The 27,788-nt window shown below is 34.4% G+C and overlaps 1 protein-coding gene across 1 annotated transcript in view; it reads left to right on the forward strand.

Annotated features, from left to right (window-relative positions):
- The first annotated feature begins 2,149 nt into the window (after positions 1-2,149).
- LOC137932929 (protein croquemort-like) overlaps positions 2,150-27,788 on the forward strand; it is a 37,567-nt gene continuing 11,928 nt past the window's right edge. Inside the window, exons 1-5 of the mRNA XM_068776619.1 lie at positions 2,150-2,286; positions 7,864-7,999; positions 9,230-9,409; positions 13,767-13,892; positions 16,378-16,587. Coding sequence (XP_068632720.1) covers positions 2,165-2,286; positions 7,864-7,999; positions 9,230-9,409; positions 13,767-13,892; positions 16,378-16,587 — 774 coding nt within the window. The 5' untranslated portion in view covers positions 2,150-2,164. The remainder of the gene's footprint in view (positions 2,287-7,863; positions 8,000-9,229; positions 9,410-13,766; positions 13,893-16,377; positions 16,588-27,788) is intronic.

Raw genomic sequence — 27,788 nt, forward strand, 5'->3', positions numbered from 1 at the left:
TTTGTTTTCATAACAGCCTTTTGTTATCTAGTCTTTATGTATTCAATGAGCTCTTGGGTTTATCTAAGTGAAGGCAGCGGGTCAACTTTCTGCACGTATCAATATATGACTATGTTTCCACTATAGGATAGCTTTTAAGTTACATAGTCAAAGACTAAGGTTTGATTGAGTTTGAGATATCTAGATCGATGTTTTGGAACCTTATTGACTAAAGATGATGGTTTCTGACCAGTGTGTGTTGTGGATGATGGTTTGTAGATCCGAGATGATTTCGCTTACGATGGGTTTTATAAGTAGCGCGGGCAGCGAATTGAAATAAAATAATGTACCGATTAATGTATAATTGAGTAAAACTTCTAAATTATATTGTTTATATATTAGGGGGATCGGAAAGTAATGTCGTTTCTGTCGACATATTTAACAGAAAAACTGATTGATTTGTTACCGCTCCGGCATTGATTTTGTATACTAGAAGGCAAAAGGTTGTTGATAACGAAGGTGAATATATTGTTGATAAGAAATAAAAACTTGTTAGAAATGTAGTCGTGTGAATTTAACTTAAGAAAATATACTTTCCGGTCTCCCTAACATATATTTTTGGCTGTATTTACTCATAAGAAAAATGTAAATAATAATAAGAGGCTGTAATGACTCGAAGATTGAAGAAACCCTCTCCCAGCTGTCTGTGTAAAAGCGGAAAGAAAAATAGTAAATAGAACACCATAGCGACACTAATTAGAAATAATAATAAACTATTCTCTTTGTTAACAGAGATTGGTATTCTGAGTAAAAAAAGGACTAATATGTAGCTACTTCCGCTATGTAGCAGTAGTCGTGCAATAAAGTGCGCCGCCCGCCAGCCCTAACTAACCGAGTCACTCGGTGTTTGGCATTAATCGGTGTAACATTACTCCTGAGGATGCCCCGTGGAGGGACGAAACACGTGTTGAGTGATTTAACGGTGGTAGTTGTGTAATTCGCATTGTTTGCCGCACGCGCATTTATCAGCGGGCTGGCAGGCGGTGCACTATTCCACGACTACTGCTACATAGCGAAAGTAGCTATTTATTTGTCCTTTTCTTACTTAGAATGGACTTTCGCAAAGTAACGCCTGAATCTATTAGATATTGATATTTTGGTCTTATCGTGTAAATACGGGATAGCCGATGATCAGGTACATGAGGGACTTCCCCTGAGAATCTATGAAGGTACTCGGAGAATCTTTCGCGTTGTTTGAACATTTGGACCAGAACGGTGTCCTGGTCAGCTGTACAAAGCAGTCGATAGGCCGAGAAAGGAGAAAGGTAAACGCTTTTAAAGAATAATGTCTTTAAGCTGACACGGTGGTTACATTAAAAAAAAATATGGATATTTTTTTATTACTTTTTATATTACTTTTTTTAGGCTGAAATTGTGGCCAGTATATATAAATTTAAGTATGTTTGGTGACACACACACACACATATATATATTTGTATATGCTATACGTGTATATGTATATATGTGTGTGTGTTATATTTGAATTATTTCAATTTACATATAAGAGTAATTATAATCTCTGCGATATAAATAAATATATATATACATACATACATATATGTTAATGTATATATATACATGTCATCAAACATACTTAAATTTCTTTTAAAAATATCAAATGTTGAAAGCATTTGGTAACTTATTCACAGACTGACTATAGCAGTTTCCCAGCGTGGGGTCCACGCCCTAACTTTTTTTTAAATGAATGGCTCCTGCATTGGAATTTCTTATGATTCGTCGTGGCCAATTTTTTTAAATAAAAAAAAAAATTTAAGAGTCATACCCATATGAGTTTAAGTTTGAAAAAAATGCGTTCTTTTATATACACCATCTCAGCTTCTGTAGTTGAAATTTCTTAAAATCTATATCTTAGCTGATCTGTACATTACGTTAGAAATATTCTCACTAAATTTCAAGTGTATAAACTTATTTGTTTTGTATATATCGTGATGAGTGTAATAACTTAAACTAGTTTTAAAAGACACGTTTGAAACATCTTATTTGTAATACACATGTGTGTGTGCGGACATGAAAACTTGTCGAAATCTCGTGTTTAACGCAGAATCTATTAATCAAACATCTAGCGCAGTTTGAAATTGTATCTGATAGAGATAGGTTGGTAGAGATGTCTCCCAAGAAGGAAGTTGATCAGAGAAAGCATTTACATACGTTGTTACACGGCTGCGTGGATACAAAATCATGGCTCACTCAAAAGCGCGTGAATGTGCGTAACCGAAAATATACCCGGTGGGTTTATTGTATTAAAAATGTATATATACACCGATATGTTTATCTGTATTAATTGATAGGAGAGATAAAAATATATTTGTCTTACATTGGTGTCAGTATGTGTTTCGCCCTGCCGAGTAACGTATCTCATAAAGTGTTTTTTAATGTGTCGATTATTCGAATAAGTGAAGGAGATTCGATTCGAAAAAATGTATGATAATTATTTTTATCAAACCTTATTTTTTTTACACTCATTTCTAATCATCCTGTATAAAGTGTTCACTTTGAAATATGTTACATTGTTCACAACTGTCATCTTTGACATTAAATCTTCAGGAACAGATTGTAAAAAATTCGAATTTTGAATTTTTTTTTATTTGATCTAAAATCATTGGCCAGTAATAATTAAAATAAATAAAGTATTTCAAAGTGATTATTTACTTAATATTTTATATACACACTGCATGACTAAGTAATGCGATTATTTGTTCAATTAAAAAAAAAATTGTCAAAGAATGTTCTAAAAAATATTCCAATGACTTCACAGGATAGTTCATATTGGTAATGTTGTGTTACCCTACTGTTCATTTCAATGTTTATTAAACTACGTAATTATACATCAGATAAACTAGACTAAGATCTATTTCATTTGCATTTTGTTTATTACGTGAAAAATAGATCCGGGTATATATGTGATGTTGGAATAAATGCTTATTTTTTTAAAGGAATGCTAGCTCAGGTGTTGCCCTCATGCCATGGTAAAGAACTATTACAATTAATAATTTCTCACTGAATATTGTTGTTGTAAAACATATCTTTCGTCCTTTTAAATATCTTCCATTATTTCCCTTCGAAATATCATGTCATTTCTTTCGTACATCTTCTCTGCGGGATTCTATATGTTATTTTACGTTTGTTAATTATTAATATAAATATACTGTTTGGAAATATGCATATCTTTGGTCGGTGGTTGTTTGGTAGTCGAGCATATTAAATTCCCGGAATACAATCATATGTAATTCACACACTGCATTAATTATATAGGATACAACAGTTCACAAACAAGTTTCAAGATGATGATCAGCAGCGTCCAGCATACCATAATATAATAATAATTATGGAATATGCCCTATAGATATCTTTGGGGGAGTTTGATGTCTTGTAGAGGGAGTACATAGGCTGAAAAGACGACGACGACTTTGGTTTAATACATTTTCATCGTCGCAATCATTTTAGTCGTAGGAAGTTTTAGCCGGTTTGAAGCAATCTGCATCCATTGTCTTTCGATCTACATATCTACCTATAAACCTATATACATATCTACCTATAAACCTATCTACCTGTAAACCTATCTACCTGTAAACCTATCTACCTGTAAACCTATCTACTTATAAACCTATCTACCTGTAAACCTATCTACCTGTAAACCTATCTACCTGAAAACCTATCTATCTATTTACTTATCTACCTATTTACCTACAGGTCCCTGGTTTCCACTCAACTTTAAATCCCCAGAAATCCTCAGCTCTAAACGCATTGTCACGTGTTTTAAAACGTGTGATATATCAAATTAGTATGTGTATTAAAATAAAGTCGACATTTAATAATATGCTCATAGATCACTGATTTATCCGGTTCCCACGATATAGTTGATGTCGATTAGCGAAATAAATTATTGGTATTAAATAAATAACATTAGATGAGAATGTGACATTTTGTGGAAAATTTTTGGTATGTACATACGATGCCTTGATAAGAGGAATACGATAAACTAAACGAAGATCTATTTCATTTGCATTTTGTTTATTACCTGAAAATTAGATCCGGGTATATATGTGATGTTGGAATGTATGTTTATTTTTTGGGAAGAATGCTAGCTCAGGTGTTGGTCTCATGTGACGGTAAAGAACTATTACAATTAATAATTTTTCACTGAATATTATTATTGTCAAACATCTCTTTCATCGTTTTTAATATCTTACATTATTTCTCCTTTTTTCTCTTCGAAATATTTTTATTCCTTTCGTATATCTTCTTTGCAGTATTGGATGAATATTGCACTTCGACATTTGGAAAGAGACAATCGGCTAATTTCGGACTTCGTAGAGCACTATCTCTGTCCCACACAACCTATGTGACGTTTTGTCAGTCGTTGTATTTCGTGCGAAAGAGATAACGCTCTACGATGCCGAAATTAGCCGATTGTCTCTTTCTAAAAGTCGATGTGCAATATTTATCGCCGGGTATTGTATATAAAAGTTTATTTTTAGTCGACTTTTAAAATTATCAGTATATTATTGCTTTTATTTACTTTTATATAAATTATTTCAATTATACACTGTTTTTATACGCTCTTATCATAGGTTCTATGACCTTTCTATATAAGTCCAGGAATGTCTAGCGACGTATAGCGGTAGAGTAGCAATGATTATCTTTTTGGTCTTATCTTGCAAGGGAAACTGGTAACAGGTGGTCCTTTCTTTCCGCGATGAATACAGTCGGTGATTATGTTCATCACACAGTTGGCACGAGGAACGCTTCTTGAGCGTACCTATGAAGGTACTCGAAGAATGATCAGCCTTGTGAACATCTGGACCAGAATCGTGTCTCAATTTTACAAGTCCTGGTAGAACTTCCACGTTACTATTGCTCATATTTTTGCATTCACCAAGTGTGTTCAGATTAAGATTATTTTCACGGATTTACACGGTACTCGTTTTACACGTTTTCGATTTTACACGGTTTTCCAAAAAAGTTATTTTTTTGTTTTAATAACCGATTTTATTACCATCTCTCATAATGTAAATATTTCTGCTTCAAACATCGAAACGGCACAAATAACTTCGAGTGAAAGTGAATTCGAACCTTCGATTCTGAAAAAAAGAATGAGAGTAATTTACTTTTTATTCTTCTGTTTAATGTATATTGCAATTAAATTAAAAAAAAACAGTGTTTCCGTAATATATTAAATATGTATATGTACTTGTAAATATGTATATACTTGTCAATGCATTCTATTTTTATTTATGTGTACATCTAAAATTATTGAAAAAAAATCACAACTGTTAAATAGCAAAATTATGCGTTTTTTGCGAGTTTTTCGATTTACACGGTTTTGATTTGAAAATTTTTGATTTTCGATTTACACGTTTTTCTCAGGAACGTATCTACCGTGTAAGTCGGGGGATTGGTGTTATCTGTTCCTTATATTCTGGTCTACATTTATTTCCAGTTTACTAAAAGCTGCCAATGTCTTAAGATTCCGGAGTCGTGATCACAGACTGAGGTAGTGTGGAACATCTACTTATAAGATGGACAGAGGAATTCGGTTAGGTGGAATTCGACCGTTTTTGTTCCAATTTCAAATACCTTACATAGATATACTATATTTCCTTGTTTGATATATCTGTTTTTTGTCTATTTTAATCTCTAATGAGCCATCTTAGAAACGAATCTTTCAATATTGCTTAGTGTTTTAAAACAGCTTTTGCAAAAAATTGAAGAAGATGGAACAAAACAGATAGAATAGTAAATACAGACAAAAAGAAACTGTGAAAATTATCATAAGAAAATATTTTTTAACTGTACATAAGCTTGTATTATATTGAAAAGGAAGAAATTTAAATAATGAAAAATTGAATAAAGAAAATTATAAAAAAGTAAATGTGAAATTGCGGAAAGCAGCGACGGATAGAAGATGAAGAATAAATGCAATGTTATAGTAGGTAAATATGAAAGAATTTGTGAAGGATGAGAGAGAAGAAACGAAAGTAAATGAAAAGTAAAAAAAAATATATACCTGTACCAAAAATATTGTTTTTAAATAGTGGAAAAAGTCCCAAATAACAGAGATCTTAAAAAAAACAGCGCACAACAATATTTCTTAAATATTTAATGGAATCAGGCGTTATTTTGCGGAAGTCCATCCTAAGTAAGAAAAGAACCAACTTTTCACAACAGTTTAACGGTGTTAGTTTTGTAATTCGCATTGTTTGCCGCATGCGCATTTATTAGCGGGCGTACAGGCGGTGCACTTTGTAGCACGACTACCACTGCATGTGCGGAAGTGGCTAAATATTGTTTTTTTTTACAATACATCTTACCAGTAATGAATTGCGGAGGTGAAACGTAGTGTCCACGTGTACTAACTTTGATCACAGGCAAGCTTTCAGTCGTTCAATGAACTGTGGAAAAGGTTGCTATGGATTTCTATATGAGATCGAATCTTCCGTTACAAGCACTTTCGAATCAACAATGTCGGCATTAATAGTTCTCCATGAAGCTACCACCAGTTCGAAAGGCAGTTCTGTTAAGAGTCGGCTAGAAACTCAACAGTTGCTCTATACAAATATAGTTTTATAAAAAGCGCACGACAATAATTAGCTTCCTGAGTGAGCATCAACATTTAATTTCACGCATTAAAATCAGTATAGTATTCTTGGATAGAATAGTACACTTTATTCAATATTTGTTTTTGTTATTGATTTTAAATTTTTTGATAAAATTTATAATTAAATTTTTTTTGATATTGATTTTAAATTTTGTTCTTGGATACAATTATATACTTTTTAATTTTTTTTTTAATTTTACTTTTTAAATTTTAAATTTTTTTGATAAAATTTAAAAATATTTTTTTTTTGATATAGATTTTAAATTTTATTCTCGGATACAATTATATACTTTTTTCAATATTTGTTTTTGATATTGACTTTAAATCTCAGAGGTAGATCTGAAATTGTGTAATTTTGAGATAGAACATAACAGATGTCTTTTAGACATATAATTGTTTGTAAATATGTATTTTTTGTACACGTGAACTACCCATTATTAGTACTTTTACCTTTTCGATACTATGGTTGTCTGTAAGAGATTGCCTTGTCGTGATAAGACCGCCCATAGTACCTTTTCTGTATATTATTGTAAAACTTATTAAATGTATCTTAACGTGTACAATAAAGAATATTAAATAAAATAAATAAGGTTCTTGAAAGTTAAGGGTCCTTGGAGAACACTGGAAACAGACCCTCAACTGGTCTTATTGGAAATATATGAGGAAGGCGTATGTCCAGAATAATTACCTATTTTTTAAACGGTTTTATTTAGTTCGACCCGTACGAAATTTATTTGGATCAAAATTAGAAATTAAAATTTAAGCACCTTCCCGTTGTCAGATTGATCTGAAATTTGGTACACACGTTTAATTTAGACGACAATACAATATAATAAAATCAATAACATTATAAATCTAAGATGTCCGCCGATACAAAATGGCGGATTACGTATTTTTCCTTAACCCCTTCAATATGGGTATCAAATGAAAGGGCTACACTAGTAAAACACGATGATTATGTCAAAATTTAAAATTCAAGATGGATGCCGTTCCAATTTGGCGGACTAGGTACATATTTTTCCACAACCACCACAATATGGGTATCAAAAAACCGTTTACCTTAAAAGTTTTTTAAATGTGTTTATTTTATTATAATATAGAAATTTACTTTTAAGTTACAATCGTAATATGTATTCTATGTATATCTGTAGTAAAGTCAATGTGTATGATATTTTAATTTATATTTACCGTTTCTGATCAAACAGGACAACAAAAAAGCCGACAATGGTGGCGTTGGCGGTGAAGAGTGGTTTACTGATGGGATTCGGCGCCGCGTTCGTGGTAGTGGGGGCTGTTATGGTGGTATACTGGCCGACGATATTCTTCGAGCAGCTGAAAAAGGTTAGTATTTGTTATTTGATATATTGTTTTTAGATGTACATCCAATGAAACACGTTGCGTTTGGGAAACAGACGATTTTATTTTTAATCTTTTTATATTTAATTTTTGTTTTTGCAACACAATAGAAGTGAGTTTATTATTACATTTATTTCCATACGCGCAGAAATGGTTCCGCAGTTTTGGTAAGTGTCAAAACAATGCGTAAGCGGCCAAACAGTTAAATCTAAACATTTGTTGTCTTTGTCTAAATGTTGATTACTTTAACTTACTATGTGATTGTTTAACTTAATCTATTTGCCGGTAAGTGAGCTATACATTAAACCTTTTAAGGCTTTCACACATATCTAAAATCACCCTTTATGAATATTTAAACGTGAATGCTTTTTTTGGACGGGACTATCACTGCTGCACTAATGACATTTGCAGAATTCACGGTTTTAAAGTGGCAGGACGTTGAGTGTTTTTTTGATGATTAATGAGCCATATACGTACCGTGCTAAGGCAATTTTTGAACCTTTTCCATTCAGGACAATTTAAAAATAAATAAAAAAGTCGTTTAAGATTTACGCTTTTCACTTTTTCAATACTGCAAAGCTATAATTGGTGGGAAATGGTTATAAATTTTAATATGCATTACGTACACGCATATTTGAAGTTATCTATATTCGACCCTACAATTCATTTTAAGAATCTTTTGTTTTTCAATGAGAACTGCAAATGGTCACCACATGGCACGGAATGTGTAAGCTTTTGTACCTCTAACCAAGCACCCTGTATATTGTATTCTCTGATGGTTCAATATAAATAGAGAACTACAACACCGGATTTATTTGTAGCAGTTATATTTCTATTTTATTTATTAGACCCACGGTATTGTTAAAGGTCCAAAAGTACCCGTGAGAATTTATTGAAATTGATTTTTGACTGTTTTATATTATGCCAAAATAAAACCTTAAATATTAGATTATTGAATAATAAGTCTGTTGTGATTAACTTTAAATATGTAATAAAGTATTGTAAATATTTCAATTTAATTATTGTGCGCGTTGTGTCTGCCTTACTTTTTATGAATCTCCTTCCGTAGGCCTACTGGAAGAAATTTCTGGTTAGAAATAAGTAGTGCCTGTTGTGTCAGTTATATTTGTATTGTTACTTTAGTGTTTTTATTGTGTACAATAAACTGTTAAATAAATAAATAAATAAAAGTTTTGGCGGAATTTTTGTTAACAGATGATGATCCTGTCTAAGGATTCCACGTCGTTCTCGATATGGCGTGAGATCCCTATTCCAATGTACTTGGAGTGTTACATGTTCAACATAACCAATGTGGATGAGATATTAGCAGGAAAGAATGTTACTCTCAAAGTAGAGCAGCTTGGGCCTTACGTATACATGGAGCAACATTCAAAGGTAAGAACTATCTATTGTTCCTCACGATTTCCGATCTTGCACATCCAGCGACTATTTTAAACGGTTTCATTTAGTTCGACCCGTACGGAATTTATTTATTTGGGTCAAAATTAGAAATTGAAATTTAAGCACCTTCCCGTTGTCAGATTGATCTGAAATTTGGTACACACATTTAATTTAGATGACAATACAATGTAATAAAATCAATAACATTATAAATCTAAGATGGCCGCCGATACAAAATGGCGGATTACATGTTTTTCCTTAACCCCCTCAATATGGGTATCAAATGAAAGGGCTACACTAGTAAAACACGATGATTATGTCGAAATTTAAAATTCAAGATGGACGCCGTTCCAATATGGCGGACTAGGTATATATTTTTCCACAACCACCACAAAATGGGTATCAAATAAAACCGTTTACCGATTATTTAACCCTCTTTATGTCGTCGACACATTACAGAGTAATTTGTTTATTTATCATCAAGTAGAGGTGTACTTGTACTAACATATAAAGACTTCATTCGTCATAATAACATACACCTATCCCCCGATTTACACGGTACTCGTTTTACACGGTTTTCCAAAAAAGTTATTTTTTTTGTTTTAATAACCGATTTTATTACCATCTCTCATAATGTAAATATTTCTGCTTCGAACATCGAATCGGCACAAATAACTTTGAGTGATGAAAGTGAATTCGAACCTTCGATTCCGAAAAAAAAGAATGAGAGTAATTTACTTTTTGTTCTTATGTTTAATGTAAATTGTAATTAAATTAAAAAAAAAGAGTTTTTCTGTAATATATTAAATATTTTAACTTGTCAATGCATTTTATTTTTATTTATGTGTACACCTAAAATTATTGAAAAAAAATCCGCAACTGTTAAATAGCAATATCATGCATTTTCTGCAAGTTTTTCGAAAGATAAGATGTAAGAATAAAAGTATATAAAAACTATAAGCAGAATTGTTATTAATATAGAATAAACAAAATTAAAAAAATTGTAAAAAGTATTTCAGGAGGGTAAAAGAAGAAAAAAGAAAGAGAATAAATTATTTAGTAAAAGACTGTCCCTGTCACAGACAGGGCTTGCACGAGAGGTCCAAAATAGAGTTTAAAAAATCCGCGCCCCACTTGTGGGCAATATCGCAAAGGTATGCAGATGACTAAAGAGTATTTATTATTTTGTCATTAAGTTAATTGACATCGAATGAGTATACATTTACCATATTAACCAACGTTCCCCAGCAAAAAGGCATTTATCGCCTAACGCACGCGGCCATGACGTCATCATGCGCGCGGAACTTGACATCGGAAGCTTATCCTTATAATAGATAAAAATTAAACTACATATAATAAATGCATTTAAAAAACTTTTAAGTTAAACGGTTTTTTGATACCCATATTGTGGTTGTTATGGAAAAATATGTACCTAGTCCGCCATATTGGAACGGCGTCCATCTTGAATTTTAAATTTTCTCATAATCATCGTGTTTTACTAGTGCAGCCCTTTCATTTGATACCCATATTGAGGGGGTTAAGGAAAAATATGTAATCCGCCATTTTGTATCGGCGGCCATCTTAGATTTATAATGTTATTGATTTTATTATATTGTATTGTCATCTAAATTAACTGTGTGTACCAAATTTCAGATCAATCTGACAACGGGAAGTTGCTTAAATTTCAATTTCTAATATTGACCCAAATAAATAAACAAAAACCGTTTAAAAATAGATTCTAGAAAATTTTTACTATAACTATTTGTTATCGTATTCCAATAAGAAATAAAAGCACTATTATCTTATTAAAAAAAAAGATGTGCGTGAATTCACGCCAAAGGGTCGCGATAATTCTAGGGCGTGAATTAACGTTAGATACGCATTCTAGGTGTACGATGAGGTTCAAACGTAGTAAACCGCTCTACACGAGTAGAGATGTGTAGTGTTGATTTTGTTTTTTTTTTAATGGCCCCCGCTATTGGGGGCCTCTCGTACCCCCCATCTTTTGTGGGACAGGGACTTTACGGGCAAATTTAATTATTCACATAATTTTTTATTATTTACTTTTTCTTCTTTCATATTTCACATTGTCTTTCGGTCTATTCTTTCATGCCACAATTCTGCTGTCATTCCCTTTTGCTCTGTATCACCTTTCATTCATTCCTCTTTTCTTTTTACATTTTCATAATTACATTGTTATTTTTATATCACATTTTTATTACTTAAATTCTATAATTATTTTATATCACAGTACTGTATATTAATTTGCTCTTATTTTGTCTTCATTATCTATTTATTTGCAATATTTACGTTTTATTTCTTTCTATAGCATTTTTTACGTTTTTCTTCAGAGGGTGATGAATGACTGTTTGGTGTCTTTTTCGTTTATCAGGGAGGCTATTGACTTCTCCCCGATTTTAACGCCAGACCGGCACTCAATTCGAGCCGGAGTCCCCCCAATGCGGGAAGTGTTGATGTTGTGTATTTGGCTTGGGATGGTAGAGTGGATCACAGGAAACCCAAGGTTGGATCCGGATCCAAACTAGGTTCGCTAACGCTGTTCGCAGTTAGAGAGACGGCGACTGCCTACTAAGGACATGTTAGTCCTTAATAGCCTAGAGTTTCAATTTTGATATCAATCTTTTAAACAGAATGTTCACATTACTATTAGTTTTTTATTAGGTTGGCTGTACGTATTTTACTGTTGTATAATATTCTTTCTAACGAAATTAAAAAACAAAATCTATTTTTCCCTTCATCTAGACCCTCAAGCAAACACAGTAATATTTAAAAAAAAATTACATTCGTAAATCAGGCTATTAAGGGTTAATCAACATTTATACAGATTTTCGTGTACAGTTCTCTTGAAAAAACTTCACCTCAGTTTGACTTTTGCAATTACATTGTAACAATCATCTGTAATAAATATTCAATTAAATATTGCAATTGTTTTCGTCGCACGGATTACACGGGTTATCTTAATATTGTTTGCGTGACACCACTTTGTTGCCAATCAGCTGCGTTTTAAAACAATATTCTTTTTTTATCATACATAATTAATTATTGGTCGCTTGAATGAGCGCGATATATCAGTATCCAGTTTCTAAAGTAAATAAGAGATTCGTTGAGAAGTTAGTTGAACACGTTTTATTCTCTCTTGCTTCTCCTGTTCAAGCTACACTAGACAACGATTATAATTATAATTTGTTCTTTTCTCTTTCGTATTTCTTTCTTCTATTCGTTTCATACCTCACTTACGTCTCCTTGCATCTAAACTACAGGTAGGATATGGTTTTTTTGATTCATTTTTATTTATCTTCATTATAGAATTAACACATTTTAAATTGTGTTTATTTATCTCAATTTTTATTTTCTTAACCATACGTATGTATCACAACACTGTCATATATGTTTCCATGAAAGACATTAGTAAAGTTACATGAATGAATTCCACCAACTCCTTGTCTTCCATTGGACAAAATGCATAGGTTCACGACATCCGTACATGTTTGAAATTCCTTCTACCAGCACTAAGCGTTTTGCTTATACTTTTATAGTCCGATCGGCTAAGGTATGGAGCAACTTATCGGCGTCGTCTTCAAGTGAATAGTGAATAGGTATCGATATATATATATATATATATATATATATAATATATATGTGAGTGTGTATGTACACACGCACACACGCACATACGCACACAAGCACACACCCAAACAAGAAAAGATCTTCTAAACAACCATTGATTGACAAAGGCTGCATTCACAGATATCCAAAAACACTTGTCAAAAGCGGCCTATGTCCAGTGTTTTACAACAACCTTAATACGATCATTTGTCCCCCTAGTGGGACGTCCAACGCTGCGCTAAATCTAGTAATGGTTGGTTTAGTGTTACCATATCCGCTGTACCTCTCCTTAGGAATGTTCGGCGAGGTGAGGGGCGAGGGAAGCCAAATGCTCTCAATACGCGCATATTAAAGGTGCGGTAAAAAGTGATCCTATTTCGTGCGAGACCAAACGATAGCGCGAGTCTATCGACTACTAACGCCATCTATCGTCCAATGTTCGAAGTTTCTGAATTTGAAATTGGAATTAATTAAATTATGAAATAATTAGGTTATGCATACAACTAAATTTCCGCCATTATAGTAACACTATCACTGTCATGGCGTAGTGTTCCGGTGCTGATAATGCTTGTAGTCAAGTCAATGCCTCATGTACACTTATTTACTTGAAATTGACTTGGTTTAATGACACGTAATGCGTACGTAATAAGTACTAACTTCACATACAATTCATAATTTGGTACTATAATAGAATGTACGGTATATTTTTGCATTTCATCACCAGGTGAATATAACTTGGAACGACAACGGCACCATCACCTATTACAACGAGCGCTGGTGGCATTTCCAACCTGAGTTGTCCAACGGAAGTCTCTCCGACCAGATCACAAGCATCAACCCCATTGTTGCAGTAAGTGTTATTTGATATGTAGTATGTAGTGGCATTGGGGGGGGGGGGGTATATCGCTTGTGCAACCAGCCCTTTGGGGCCGGAAGGTCCTCGAGTGGCGGCTACGAACAGGTAGGCTCGTTGTGCGGTTAAGCCTAGATGGACCGACGGCATAGTCTATAGAATATAGTCAAGTAGTCGGAATATAGTTAATAAGTCAAAATATAATGACGAAGTCAAAATCTTATCAAGAAGTCAGAATATAGTATAGTAGTCGGAATATAGTGTTGAAGTCAGAACATAGTCAAGAAGTCAGAATATAGTCAAGAAGTCATAATATAGTCAGAGAGTCAGCATATAGTCAAGAAGTCAGAATATAGCCAAGGAGTCAGCATATAGTCAAGAAGTCAGAATATAGTCAAGGAGTCAAAATATAGTCAAACAGTCAGAATATAGTTAAGATCCGATCATCATGGCGATCTTTAGAAGAGGTTTATTACCAATTACGCTAAACGCGGCGTCTATAGCCCCCCTCCCCCTCACAGGTAGACTGGCAACTTGCGCAGCGCAAAACCGGTAACAATGGCGATTTTGAGTGATGATGATATACTGTTTACTGTAGTCTGCGGAAGAACGCCAGAGGAAAGCTAAGAAAGCTGTTTTATATTTGCTATAAATGCTATGATCAAATTGATCTCCCACCATAATTGCATCCTTCATCCTAAAATACATGTCTACGAAGGTTGCAAATGTCTCCAGATCTGCCTATCACCAGCTCAACTGGGTTCTATTGAGATTTCTCCCACAAATGTCTTATTTGTAGAAGAAAGATCGTTTAGTAAAAGATGGTCAAACGTATAAGAAACACTGTATTTAATATTGCAAGTCGATTGTTGCTAATCGATTTGGTTCTTGATTCTCTTCTGACTTCTTCCTACGCTTCTTTGTTATTTGCTTCTCTTTCTTCCTCTGGCTTTTTCATTTTGCTGCTACTTCTCGACGATCCCCATATACTCTTTCAATCTAGATCTATGTTAGTCGAACACCACGAAACGTCTCGTCCAGTATCTGTAAGTACCTTCAGATGATGTTCTACACATGTGTTACCAGTACCGACGGCGTTGAGATGATCATTTAAGGCTTTATTGCTCACAGATGCTAAAGGAGCCAAAGAGAAGGTTATGTTTGGGATTTTGCAATGACATCAAGTTATAAATGAGAAGATTCAACTAATGAAAATACCTTTCGTAAGCTATCGGATTTGTATGTTAGTGGTAGTGGCTATCGATCCCACTGGGAAGATATGGATATGGCCAATGTCTATAAGTGAAGTTACAGATAAAATAATGATGATTATGATGTGTGGAAATATTTGGATCATTTTTTTGTTGGTCATACTTCTGATATAAAGTTTTTTGCTTTAGATGTCGATAGACATATCGATCTAAACAATTATTTCACTCAAATCTATTTGCATTTATTGATTTATGTATGAATTTGCAATTTCACTATGAAAATGCATGTTTTTTCTACTTAATGATTAAATTTAATCTTGTTATCTGGGATTGGCGACTGACGCATATTATAATTATTCATGCAATGTGTTTGATATCGGTATTAGCATTGATTGGCCTTGTAAAATTCTGATGAACAATCCTCACTGGAGAAGGTATGCGTTGTAATTTCTCTCACAATGTTGATTTATGGAAATCATAAATCAATAACAGTATGTCAAACATTAATCCCTAGTGCTGTCTCGCTCGCACAGTACCTGTGCGGGTTCAGTCACCCACGAGTTGTACTACTCAATATGTAAAATATATCGGTAAAATAAAGAAACCAGAGGAAACAAGAGAAGCAAAGAATAAAGATGCGTCGGAACAAGTCAGATGAGAATCAAGAACCAAATCGACTAGCAATATTGAATACAGTGTTTCTTACACTTTCGACCAACTTTTACTCAACGACCTATCTACTATAGCGTTAAAACATAAATGTCAATAAACATGCTGATCTTCCTTTCCATACCTTACGTTTGTGCATGATTTTGTCAGTTTTAAAACGAATTTCTATATTTTTTGTGATTAAATCCAATTGATAAATTGTCGAGCAGTATATAGAGAACTGAGATTGAGTAAGAGTAGGTCGTAGATTCTATTCTCAGAATATAATCCAATATAATTCACACTGCGATCACCAATCCGCTTGCCAGACGTGGCAGTTATGGTATATTCCTCCATAGATATATTTGGGGAAGAACTTTGCCTTGCAATGGGCGTCCATCGGTGGAAAGGAAGAAGCAGAATCGATGTTTACCCTAAAGGCATTTAGTCAGCAACTATAAAGTAATTCTGAGGGGTGTTCCAGAGTCGTACACTAGGGTCTATGTAATAGATACTTCATCGGCTTGACTGATATCAAGTTTAAGCAACTGTGGATGAAAGATTTTTTCGTTTCCTGAAATTTAGATTTCCTTAACCAGTTCTCTGATCGAAGCCTCTTTTAGACCGTAGGTTACGTACTCCGCCACGAGCCGCTGTTCCTGCGTCTGGCTGTCGACGTGTTCATGAGGTTGAACCACGAGAATATGTTCCTCACCGCCAACGTGTCCTCGTGGCTGTTCGACGGCATCCGGGATCCGCTCTTTGACATCGTGGAACACTTTCCTGATCTTCCGTTCGTTATACCCTTCGATCGTTTCGGCTGGTTCTACTCGGTGAGTATTTATTATTTGATTATTGCTTGTTTGAAATGGCAGTATTATTTTTTTGGTTACTTTTGGGTCTAAAAGGTTCTGACGACCACTAGCTGGTAGGGTAATGTCAATGTAATGATCATAATTTGGTTTCCAGTAATTCTTTCTGGAACCTACCATCACGGACCTTATAGAATGATTTGCATCAACAGATTAAAAAAAAACTATTAAAACATTTCTTTGATCATCAACAATGATCGGAATAGTTGGATCTAATTGCGCAAAAGCACTTGAAATTTATAAATTTAGATTAAACACTGGTATGTATATTTCCTCAGGAGTTTTTGGATCTTTGTAACAATTTCTAAATTTTATCACGTACATCTGCAACCCAACGCGGATATGAAGATGGAAGATGAGAATGCAGGAATTTACTAGAATAGGATAGTAATTGTTATCGTCCTCGTATTAAATTGATAAATTAACATGTATTAATTGACTTTTATGACTTTGTTCATTATTATTAATACGTTTCTATATGGAAAAAAGATTAAAAAAATAATTTTATCTGGCGATTATGATACACTGTGATATGTATGTAATACGTTGTGATTAGATAGGAATTTAAAATTATGTATTTGATAGCATACATTGTATATAATTACATCTGATATTGAATTTTATCTGTTGCTAGCTTAATATGCTTGAGTAATTTTTGGATGTAGATTTAGGTTAGTCTGTGCGACCTCCACTGGCCTACTTATAGATTTAAAATATTACCAACTTGTATCTAGTGCAGTGATTCCCAAAGTGGTCTATATCGACCCCTAGTGGTCTATGACAACCTGCAAGGGGTCTACGTCAGCGAAAAAAAATTTGGGGGTCCATGAAACGAAAATGGGGGTCCACGATAGTGGATCTCAACACATACACTGATAGTACCTATTTACTTACATCATACTATCTTATAATGTCAAAACATTTACGTTATTTTTAAAAGTACCTATGAAGTAAAAAAAATATTGTATATGTTTATAAAATTGTGTAAGTTGTAGGATGTTGGACATCATTTATTTAATGTTACGTATATTTTACATAACAGATGCATTTTATTTCGAGTTTTTACTTTAAGTTTTTAACACTAAACTTCACTACAGTTAGAAATTTACAGGAAATCAATATCAGGTAAGTAGGAGGTCTACCCAACACGGAAAAACATGGCAAGGGGTCTACGACACAAAAAGGTTTGGGGAACTCTGATCTAGTGTTTTACGGTTTATCCAAAAACTGGATTGACTTTCTAACCCTGCTCCTGGATGGGCATCCAATTTATCGTATCTGGATTTATTTATGATTATGATCTATATTCCATAGACATTAGCATACGTGCTTTTACGTTTAATATTTCCGAAAAGTTTTTTGCTCACGTTTTTGCATGTTACAGTGTTTACTGTATCTTAATCTATTTTAACGGCGCCCTGATAATGTGCAGTTTTAACATTACGTTTCGTCAAACCACTTCCTGGTTCCTTCTCCATATTGGCTTCATCAGTTTGTGCGACAGTATCTGTGCGGCGGTTGCCGTATTCACATTGATGAACCTTGCTATCGCATCTTGAGTCTCGTTCGTGTGATATACGCACGAGATCGTGTGACGTGATATCTTTTATTCGACGGACAACGATGACCGCCTCACTATTTAGTCCCTGAACCTCGTGTAGCTTTGGCTAATAGAGACTGTTTATTGACTTGGGGTGTTAGGTACAGGATGTTTTTATGTTTCGGGATATTCTTCCCAGAATAAGAAGGCATACTTAAGGAGTGCACCATCTCCTGGATAATGGAGAAGAATTGTGTCTAGCAATAGACATTTACGGCAGAAAAGACGAAGAGGATTTTATTTGACTTGATAGAGTTTAGAGTTTTGTTATAAAGTTTTATGTATCCCTTGCAATGGATGTTCATCGTCTAGCATACTACTTGGTTTCGATTGAAGTTGATGCTGCTATCCCGGGGGCTTTTACAGCTTCATCAAAACCGAGTTCAGGGATCTGTGAACTTAAATATAAAACAGAAGCTGGTTAGATGTTGTAAACCGCTCTACCTGAACAGAGTGGCTTGCATGTGGACGATGAAATTGAACATATTGTCATATATATGTTGACTCTTCTTCTTCTTCTTCCTTCTCTTTTCCCTTTATTTGGGGTCGGGTCTCCTTATCAATTTGCGCCAGGCCACTCTATTCTGGGTTGTCCCTGCATCAAGTTGAAGGGTTTCCAGTTCCTTTCTGATATTAGAACACCACGTAGCTTTTGGACGCCCTCTCCCTTTTGGGAATTCTGGGAGGCTTAAGGCAGTTTTTACCACGTGGCCATCTGGTTTTCGTTGAATGTGGCCATATATATGTTGACTATGTTCCATATTTGCTTTGTAACAAGACCGTGTAAGAGGACACTGATATATTAGAGGGACCGGAAAGTAATAAAGTAGATTTCTTAAGTTAAATTCACACGACTACATTCTTAACAAGTTTTTATTTCTAATCAACAATATATTCACATTCGTTATCAACAACCTTTTGTCATCTAGTAAACCAAATCAATGCCGGAGCGGTAACAAATCAATCGGTATTTCTGTAAAATAAGTCCATAGAAACGAAATTTTAAAAAATGAAAGAAAAATTGAGAAATAGAAATAATGTAAATTAAAGTCGACTGGAAATGTAATTTATCAAAATTACAAGAAATGTGGTGATAGAAGTGGGATAGAAGGCGATGTGTGAATGCTGTGATAATGATACAAGATATGAAGAATGGTAGAAGGAAGAAAGAGAGAAGTTGTGAAGGTCGAGAGACAGAGAGGCTTAACCCTTTCGTCCCGGATGGTACATATGTACCACAAATGTGTGAAAACCCCTGGAACCTAAAACGATCGCTCGTTTTCAGTGTAAATTGTACCAGGCCGTTGTTTATGCGTTTGGTTTTGAGGTTATGTAAATCGCACGCTGTCTGCATCACTCTAGCTGGTCTAGCGCTAATTTTCATTGTCTGCACGTGGTTTTGGTTGGCATTTTTTGAAAAATTTAATGTTTTAGTATTCCGGGACGAAAGGGTTAAAATAATTGCATCACAATTATTTTATCTGGTCTATTAGCGATGAATCATGTAATATATGTTAACGAGTGATCTTATTGCGACATCAATGACTAAGAATGACCTTTGAATTTTAACTATCAGGCCGCGCGTGACAAATGCCAGCAAACAGTTTTAATTTTAATATGACTAAGATGTTGCTAATATATCGGCAAAGACTGTTTGGTTCACGAGATAAAATGTTTTATTTAGACACTTTATGCATTAGTTATATAGGATTATCGCTGTTTATGGAATAAGTTTCCAGAGGATTCAGCTTCCTCTGTGTACCATAATACCACACTGCGATCTTCAATCCGTGTCGATTTCTAGTGGGCATCTATGGGTCTGAAAAGACGAGATTATACTGTATATTTAAAGTCATTTTTGTAATACCACTTGTTATTGGGGTCTCTCGTACTCCATCTTATTTTTGGAATAATGACTTTTATTTTCTTTTAATAAGTTTGTCATAAAATACTTTTATTTTCGCGCACTTCTTTCATTTATCTTATGTTCTTTCGTACTTTACCTTTCTTTCTACATTTCCCTTTTATTCGATTTTTTCATTCGTAACCTCGTTCCTTAATTTGAATTTTTTTTATCTTTTATTATTTTTTTACATTTCTTTTTATTTTAACCTATTTGTTATTTTACAATTAACATTTATTTTACATTACGTTTATAGTTATATTGTAGGTATATTTATAGATCCTGTCAACAAAGTTCCTAACCGTTATTTATTCTGATAGAAACAATACTCCACCGTCTCTTACGGCAGTACTCTTTAAAGGAAGTATCCCGTGCGCCAACTACCTGACTCTCTCAGCTGGTGAAGGAGTTGTAAACACACTCACTTTCCTTATGCCACCAAAAACGTATTGACGATTCAATCCTCGCTAACTATGTAAACTACTCAAAACAAAATAGGGCCCACCGCAACTTTGTCTCTAATCGTGTTTATAAATAACTCATATACTAATCATTGACAAAATGAAGCATTACCACTTCTAGCACACATGTTTATTAGTTCATAATGATTTTTAATAGTTAACTTTTTTGTTGATTTCAAGTGGGTAGACAAAAAAGTAAAGTGCTTAAATTTATCCATTTCTTAAATTTTCAATCGTTTGTGTTCTCAGTCTTGCTTTAAGCGCAATACTTTGATCACACTTTGTTTAGCTGTGTTTTTTTTGTTTCGGCATTATTCCCGATTACAATGCCAGGTTCTCGTCGTCATATGGATGTGGAAACTTCGACAAGGGCAGTTCTTTTGCTTCAAGAGGGAGAATCGCAAAGATCGGTTGCATCTCGCCTTGGTGTGTCACGGCGAGCTATTCGAAACGTATGGGAGCGGTTCCAGGAGACAGGTAGTGTGGCTAGAAGACCTGGATTAGAAAGGATTCGAGCCACAACTGCTCAAGAAGACCGGTACATTCGATTGACTGCGCGCCGGGACCGCACGACAACCGCCCGGACCTTGCAATCCCGGCTAAGGCAATCTACTGGCACACGCGTTAGTGGTCAAACCATTCGGAATCGACTCCACGAGGACGGGCAACATTCTAAGATGCGTGTTATTCGTTTAAAATTAACAAGGGCTCACCGGGCAACACGTTTAAGGTTTGCGCGTGAGCATTTGGACTGGACCATGGACAATTGGAGGACAGTACTCTTTTCAGACGAGTGTAAAGTTAAGTTTTTTAGCGATGACAGACGTGTACGTGTGTCGAGAAGAGAAGGAGAACGTTTTACTGAACCATGCATGCACGGTACTGATCGTTTTGGGGGCCCGAGTGTGATGATATGGGGCAGTATAAGCTTGTTAGGCAAAACAGAGCTGGTGATCTTGAACGAAGGGACGGTAACTGCAGCCAGTTACGTCGAGCAAGTAATCCGACCTTATGTCATCCCATATTCACAAAGAGTAGGTGATAATTTTGTGTTTATGCAAGACAATGCTCGTGAGCATACAGCTAGGGTCACTCAGAGGGCACTTTCTGATGCCAATATCTCGGTTTTACCTTGGCCAGCAATGAGTCCCGATCTCAACCCGATTGAGCATTTATGGGATCAATTGAAAAGAAGTCTTAAAGAGACCCATAGCCACGTTAACAGCCAACAGGACCTCATAAACGCGCTGAAACTGTTGGGAACGAATACCCGACCAAAACATCACTCATCTGATTGAGAGTGTTCCAGATAGGCTCAGATAGTGCATACGGAGCAAAGGAGGTCCTACTCGATACTAAAGAAAAGCTCCCGGCAAGTTTATTAAAAACAAACAGTGACTATAAAAGATTTTATTGACAGTCTACTTAGTGCTCATTTTCTCTAAAAATGTGTATTTGAGTGTATTGCGATAAAATTAAACAATTCAAACGTTATTTTGTGTTTACTTAATGTGTAAAACCCTAATTCAACATCGACTAATTGTAAAAATTTAATAATCATGTATGCACATAAATTAAGGGGCAAAATGATGGTGGGCCCTATTTTGTTTTGAGTAGTATATTTTTCTATATAATTGTAAACATTTTTAAATGACCTTCTTATATTTATAATATTTTATAATCAATTGTATTAATAAATAAATTCATTTTACAATGTTATTTATTACTGAAATCACAATTTTATGTTTAAATTGAACGATTTCACTATGGAGTAGGTGAATCTGATTCAAGTTAAGTAAGAAAAGGACCAATATTTAGCCACTTCCGCACATGTGGTGGTAGTCGTGCAATTAAATGCACCGCCCGCCAACCCGCTGATAAATACATATGCGGCAAACAATGCGAATCACACAACCGCCACCGTCAAATCACTCAACACGTGTTTCACCCCTCCACTGGGTATCTTCAGGAGTTATGTTACACCGATTAGTGTCAAACACCGAGTCCATTCAAGACAGATTTAAGTTACAATCAAATTGAGCTCCTACGGAATTCTTCTCGTGATTTACACAAGTAATAACCGTAAATATAATAGAATTAATAAATGAAGAATATTTTTTTGTGTCAGAATAAATTATTTCGCGTAGTCAGATTAGTCAGACGGGTCATCGTGAACTGACCCAATGCTATTTATAACAAATGATCTCAATTGCAATAATTAGACTACGTATCAACTGATAGCTGACAATTGTTTCTTAATTATGTATATCACTTGCATAAACATGGCTTGTTTGGAATTTGAAAAAATTAGATATAAGTAAGAAGAAGACCAATATTTAGCCACTTCCGCACATGCAGTGGTAGTCGTGCGACCAAACACAGAGTGCACTAATCGGTGTAACATAACTCCTGAAGATGCTCCGTGGAGGGGTGAAACACGTGTTGAATGAATTAACGGTGGTAGTTGTGTTTCGCATTGTTTGCCGCATACGCATTTATCAACGGGCTGGCGGGCGGTGCACTTTGTTGCACGACTACTGCTGCATAGCGGAAGTAGATATATACTAGTCCTTTTTTACTTATCTACGATTCAATTAAATAATTTATTATATGTGTATTACACCCACACACATAGATATATTCAATTGATTTCTAATACATTGCGCGTTGAACCTTCGTACCACATTATCTAAGACGGATGCACTCGTCAATGTATCGGTGTTATCAGTTTATTCACACCAAGTGTGTACTATGTTATTTATTAATTTTTTTTTTATATCTATAAGAAAAATATTTATAAAAAATGTACGATTATTCGTCTTTTTTTAATTTTTTGTGGGCCACGCTGTTTGGGGTCTCGTACCTCTAACTTATTTTTGGGTTAGAGACCTCTATTTCTTTTAATAATTTTTTCACTTAGTATTTTTATTTTCGTGCTCTTCTTTCATGCAACTTAAGATCTTTTATTCTATTCCTTACTTTTCACATTTCATCAATCTTACCTTTTCATTCCATTTTCCCTCTTTTCCGATACCTTTCATTTATCACCTCATTCCTTTGTTTATACAATTTTGACTTTTATTTTATTTTACATTATTTAATTTATGTACATATTACTATTGTTTACATTTATTATTATTTATTTACAATTTTCTTACATTATAATCATATGGTTGTATGTACAGAGTAGATAGAGTTAAAAATATACTCTTTTAAGATTAACTTTAGAGAATTATTAAATGATAAATTTTAAAAGGTCAAAGTTATCTCGTTAAGGTGGTCCATACACAGTGGATGCTGGCTGCTTCTAATCTATCTTCTAGGATACTTCGTACTGCTGAATTGGTACATAGCATGATATATAAATAAAATAGAATATATTTCACGACCTGACGTTACGTTTGACATTGAAATAAATTTTAAAAGGATTCATTTCCGACGCAATAAAGGTGGTCATTAACCCTTTCCTTACCGCATTCCGTTTCGTCGAAGTGACGCTACTGAACACAACATTTGCGCCGAGAAGTGTGCACATTGCATGTCGCTAAGCTGATGTTCAAATTTTCTCATTTGTATTACATATTTAAACATTTCACTGATATATTAATTAAAATTAGAAGTAGATATAATTGTTAGTAATATATTTGGCTGTGATAAATCTTAAAACAGGGATCTACACATAAGTTCATATTACAAGGATGCCGGCTAACTCCGCCGCAAGTAACGAAAGGGTTAAATAGCGAGAAAGAGTGAGCGATATCATCGTATCAAATGATTACAGTGTTAAAATCTTTGTGCATTATCGCAGCAATAAAAAATCCGTTTTACGTGCCTGATCGCGTGACTTCACAATGAGAATGTGCTTATACCACTATATACTGAATATATTTTTCAGACCATCGTTTTAGTTCATAGATGCCCGCTGTAAAGTAAATGCTTTCCTAGGTATTTATGGTGAGATATACCATAATCGTCACTCTTGACAAACGGGTTGGCGATCGCAGAGGATGCTTCTTATTGTCCTCTGGAAACTTCTTTGTGAGCAGTGGCAATCCTGTATAATTATCATACTATTTGTGAATTTTTTGAGGCTGTATCTTTTTTTTATATAATGGTCCCGCTCTGAGAGGCCTCTTATCCTGATTTATGGGTTAGCGACTTTTCTTCTTTAAGTTTTTCTTTAAGGACTAATATATTGCTACTTCCGCTATGCAGCAGTAGTCGTGCAATAAAGTGCACCGCCCGCCAGCCCGCTGACAAATGCCGCTAATCGTAGAGTGGCACTCGGTGTTTGGCACTAATCGGTGTAACATTACTCCTGAGGATTCCTCGAGGAGGGGTGAAATACGTGTTGAGTGATTTAACAGTGGTAGTTGTGTAATTCGCTTTGTTTGCTACATGTGCATTTATCAGCGGGCTGACTTGCGGTGCACTTTATTGCACGACTACTGCTGCATAGCGGAAGTAGCTATATATTTGTCCTTTTCTTACTTAGGATGGACTTCCGCAAAGTAACGCCTGTATCCATTAGATATGTGAGTAGTGCATGACATGTACATCGAGACATCGCGATCGTTCTTATTTATATATACCTTTCTCTGTTGCACACATATTCCGTCGCACTCACACAAACGACTCGCGGGATTGGTTGAAATGTAAGGGTTGTGATTGGTTGTGTAAATAAAGTTAGTTATAGGATTCGTTATCGATAGATTATAGTTCTCTTTTAACTCTTAACTCCCAGAGTCTTCTCTTCGTCTGAAACCTTATATAAATTGTTCCTCAACAATAAATACGAAGCGATAGAATTATAGCGCGTACGAATTGTTTTTGCATTACGCTATGAAGTGAACAGCTGGTGCGATGTTCGGTTACGTGTTGCAAATATGCACTTTCACTGGTTTATATAATGCATTAGCACTGTTCAATGACCGCTTTTACGTTCTAATAATATAGTGCCATTAGTTGGTCTGTCCATTAGTATATTCTTATATATATTTATAATATATTAAATATACAAGGAATGGCAGTAAATAGATTGCGATGGTATGGCCACATTCAACGAAAACCAGATGACCATGTTAAAACTGTCTTAAGCCTCCCAAATTCCCAAGAGGGAGAGGGCGCCCAAAAGATACGTGGTGGTCTAATATCGGAAAGGAACTTGAAACCCTTCAACTTGACGCAGAGACAACCCAGGATAGAGTGGCCTGGCGCAAATTGATAAGGAGACCCGACCCCAAATAAAGGGAAAAGAGACGGAAGAAGAAGAAGAAGATACAAGGAATGGCAGTGGTGTCGTGGATTCGATTCCCGGGGTATATTGTGTGATTCACACTCTGCATTATATATAGGATTGCTATTGCTCACAAAGAAGGTTCTAGAGGATGGGCAGAAGCGTCTGCATATCATAATATAACACTGCCATGATTACTCCGCCTATATATATATATATATATATGTATATATATATATATATATATATATATATTTGTATGTATGTACACCCTAAACTGCCTTCTCCTTCATGATTCTCATCATCCAAAGGTTGTCTGGTAGAGATCGCCTCCAGCGATAAGACCGCCTATTGTATCTCTATATAAATTGTTTATTTTTTTATTATCTTTGGTGTACAATAAAGTGTAAATAAATAAATATATTTGGAAGAAACTTATGTCTTGAAAATAGAAGATCCAACTCTTCGAGTTACGCCGGTGAGGTAGCTTGAAGAGTTGGACTGAAAGATTTATGAGTGATGATCACGATCATTAAAAAAAAATTGAATTTCGTATTGGCTTTACTGATTGTTACGGGATTGAATGTATATACAGAATTTTGAATAATTTTCGACAATAATAGTTTAGGATAAATATAATATGTACATATATATATATATATATATATATATATATATATATATATACATATATACATATATACATATATACTAGCTGATCCCGCAAACGTTGTTTTGCAAAAAAATTAAAGTTTTTAATTAACAAATGTAAGATAAGGGTTCATCGTAGAGGGGTGAAAATTTAGGTTTGTATGTATTTTTGTATGCTGTATCATAATAAAATAAAAACCAAAAAAATTGTCTAAAAAAATTAAAAATAAAATTTAGGGGTGGACCACCCTTATCACTTAGGGGTATGGAAAATATATAGTAGCCGATTCTCAGACATACTGAATACGCATGTAAAATTTGGTAAAAATCGGTCAAGCCGTTTTGGAGGAGTTCAAATTCGAACACCGTGACACGAGAATTTTATATATTAGATGTATATATATATATATGTACATATATATAGTATAAATATAATAGAGAAAATAAAAATTATTTTATTTATTAAGTAGTGAAAATATCTTTTTTAGAGTATATTGTTTGTGATAACTGCAGAAAAAATAAGTAATATCGAATCTGATTTCGAAGTGATATAAGTAAAATCGTCTTGCAACACCATGTCCAATATATTCTAGTAAAACCTCTATGTAAATATATAGATTAATAATTAAAGCGATTATAATTATTATGATAAAATTAATTATATTCGATTGAATATTAAATATTACCACACGGTCGTCCGAGCCGGATTCGACACGAAATGTCGTGTGATTAAAAATAATCTTTTAAATTCATAATCATCGTATATGTGATTGCTTTAATATATACAGAATCGGATTAGAATATGTTATTTTTTCTAGAAGATTCTAATTACTATTAATATACTGTTGCATATATATATATGTTGATTGGTTATGGGTGTTGTTATGTACTGGTTCTGACTCGGAATGAAACCCCACTGGTTCACAAGGAGTCCTTTATTCACAAATCAGATGATCACCCTACTTTAACACAAGTATACTTTCGCTTAGTGCAAACTTCGCATCCAAATCGCTGAAGAAATCACTCTCCAAATAACTTACCAAATGGTCACTCTGTATCACTGATCGTAGATCTTATTCTTATAACTCGAAAAACAACACTGAACTGTCGACATGGGGAGTACATCTATTCATACTACGGAGATGGTTCTAGTAAGTTCAAGATAGTACTCGGTTAGAATTTCCGAGAACCGTACACAAAAATCTACAAATAACTTCAAGGTCACGCATGTTTACGGCACTTCTTGATCCTAGGGTTCCGTGTTTATTGTTTAGAGAGTTCTGTAACTCTTGCTTTGTAACAGTATACAAG

Source organism: Battus philenor, unplaced genomic scaffold, assembly GCF_028537555.1.
Source record: "Battus philenor isolate CCGP_79_NKW_IND1 unplaced genomic scaffold, ilBatPhil1.0.hap1 SCAF_12, whole genome shotgun sequence".
Lineage (NCBI taxonomy): Eukaryota > Metazoa > Arthropoda > Insecta > Lepidoptera > Papilionidae > Battus > Battus philenor.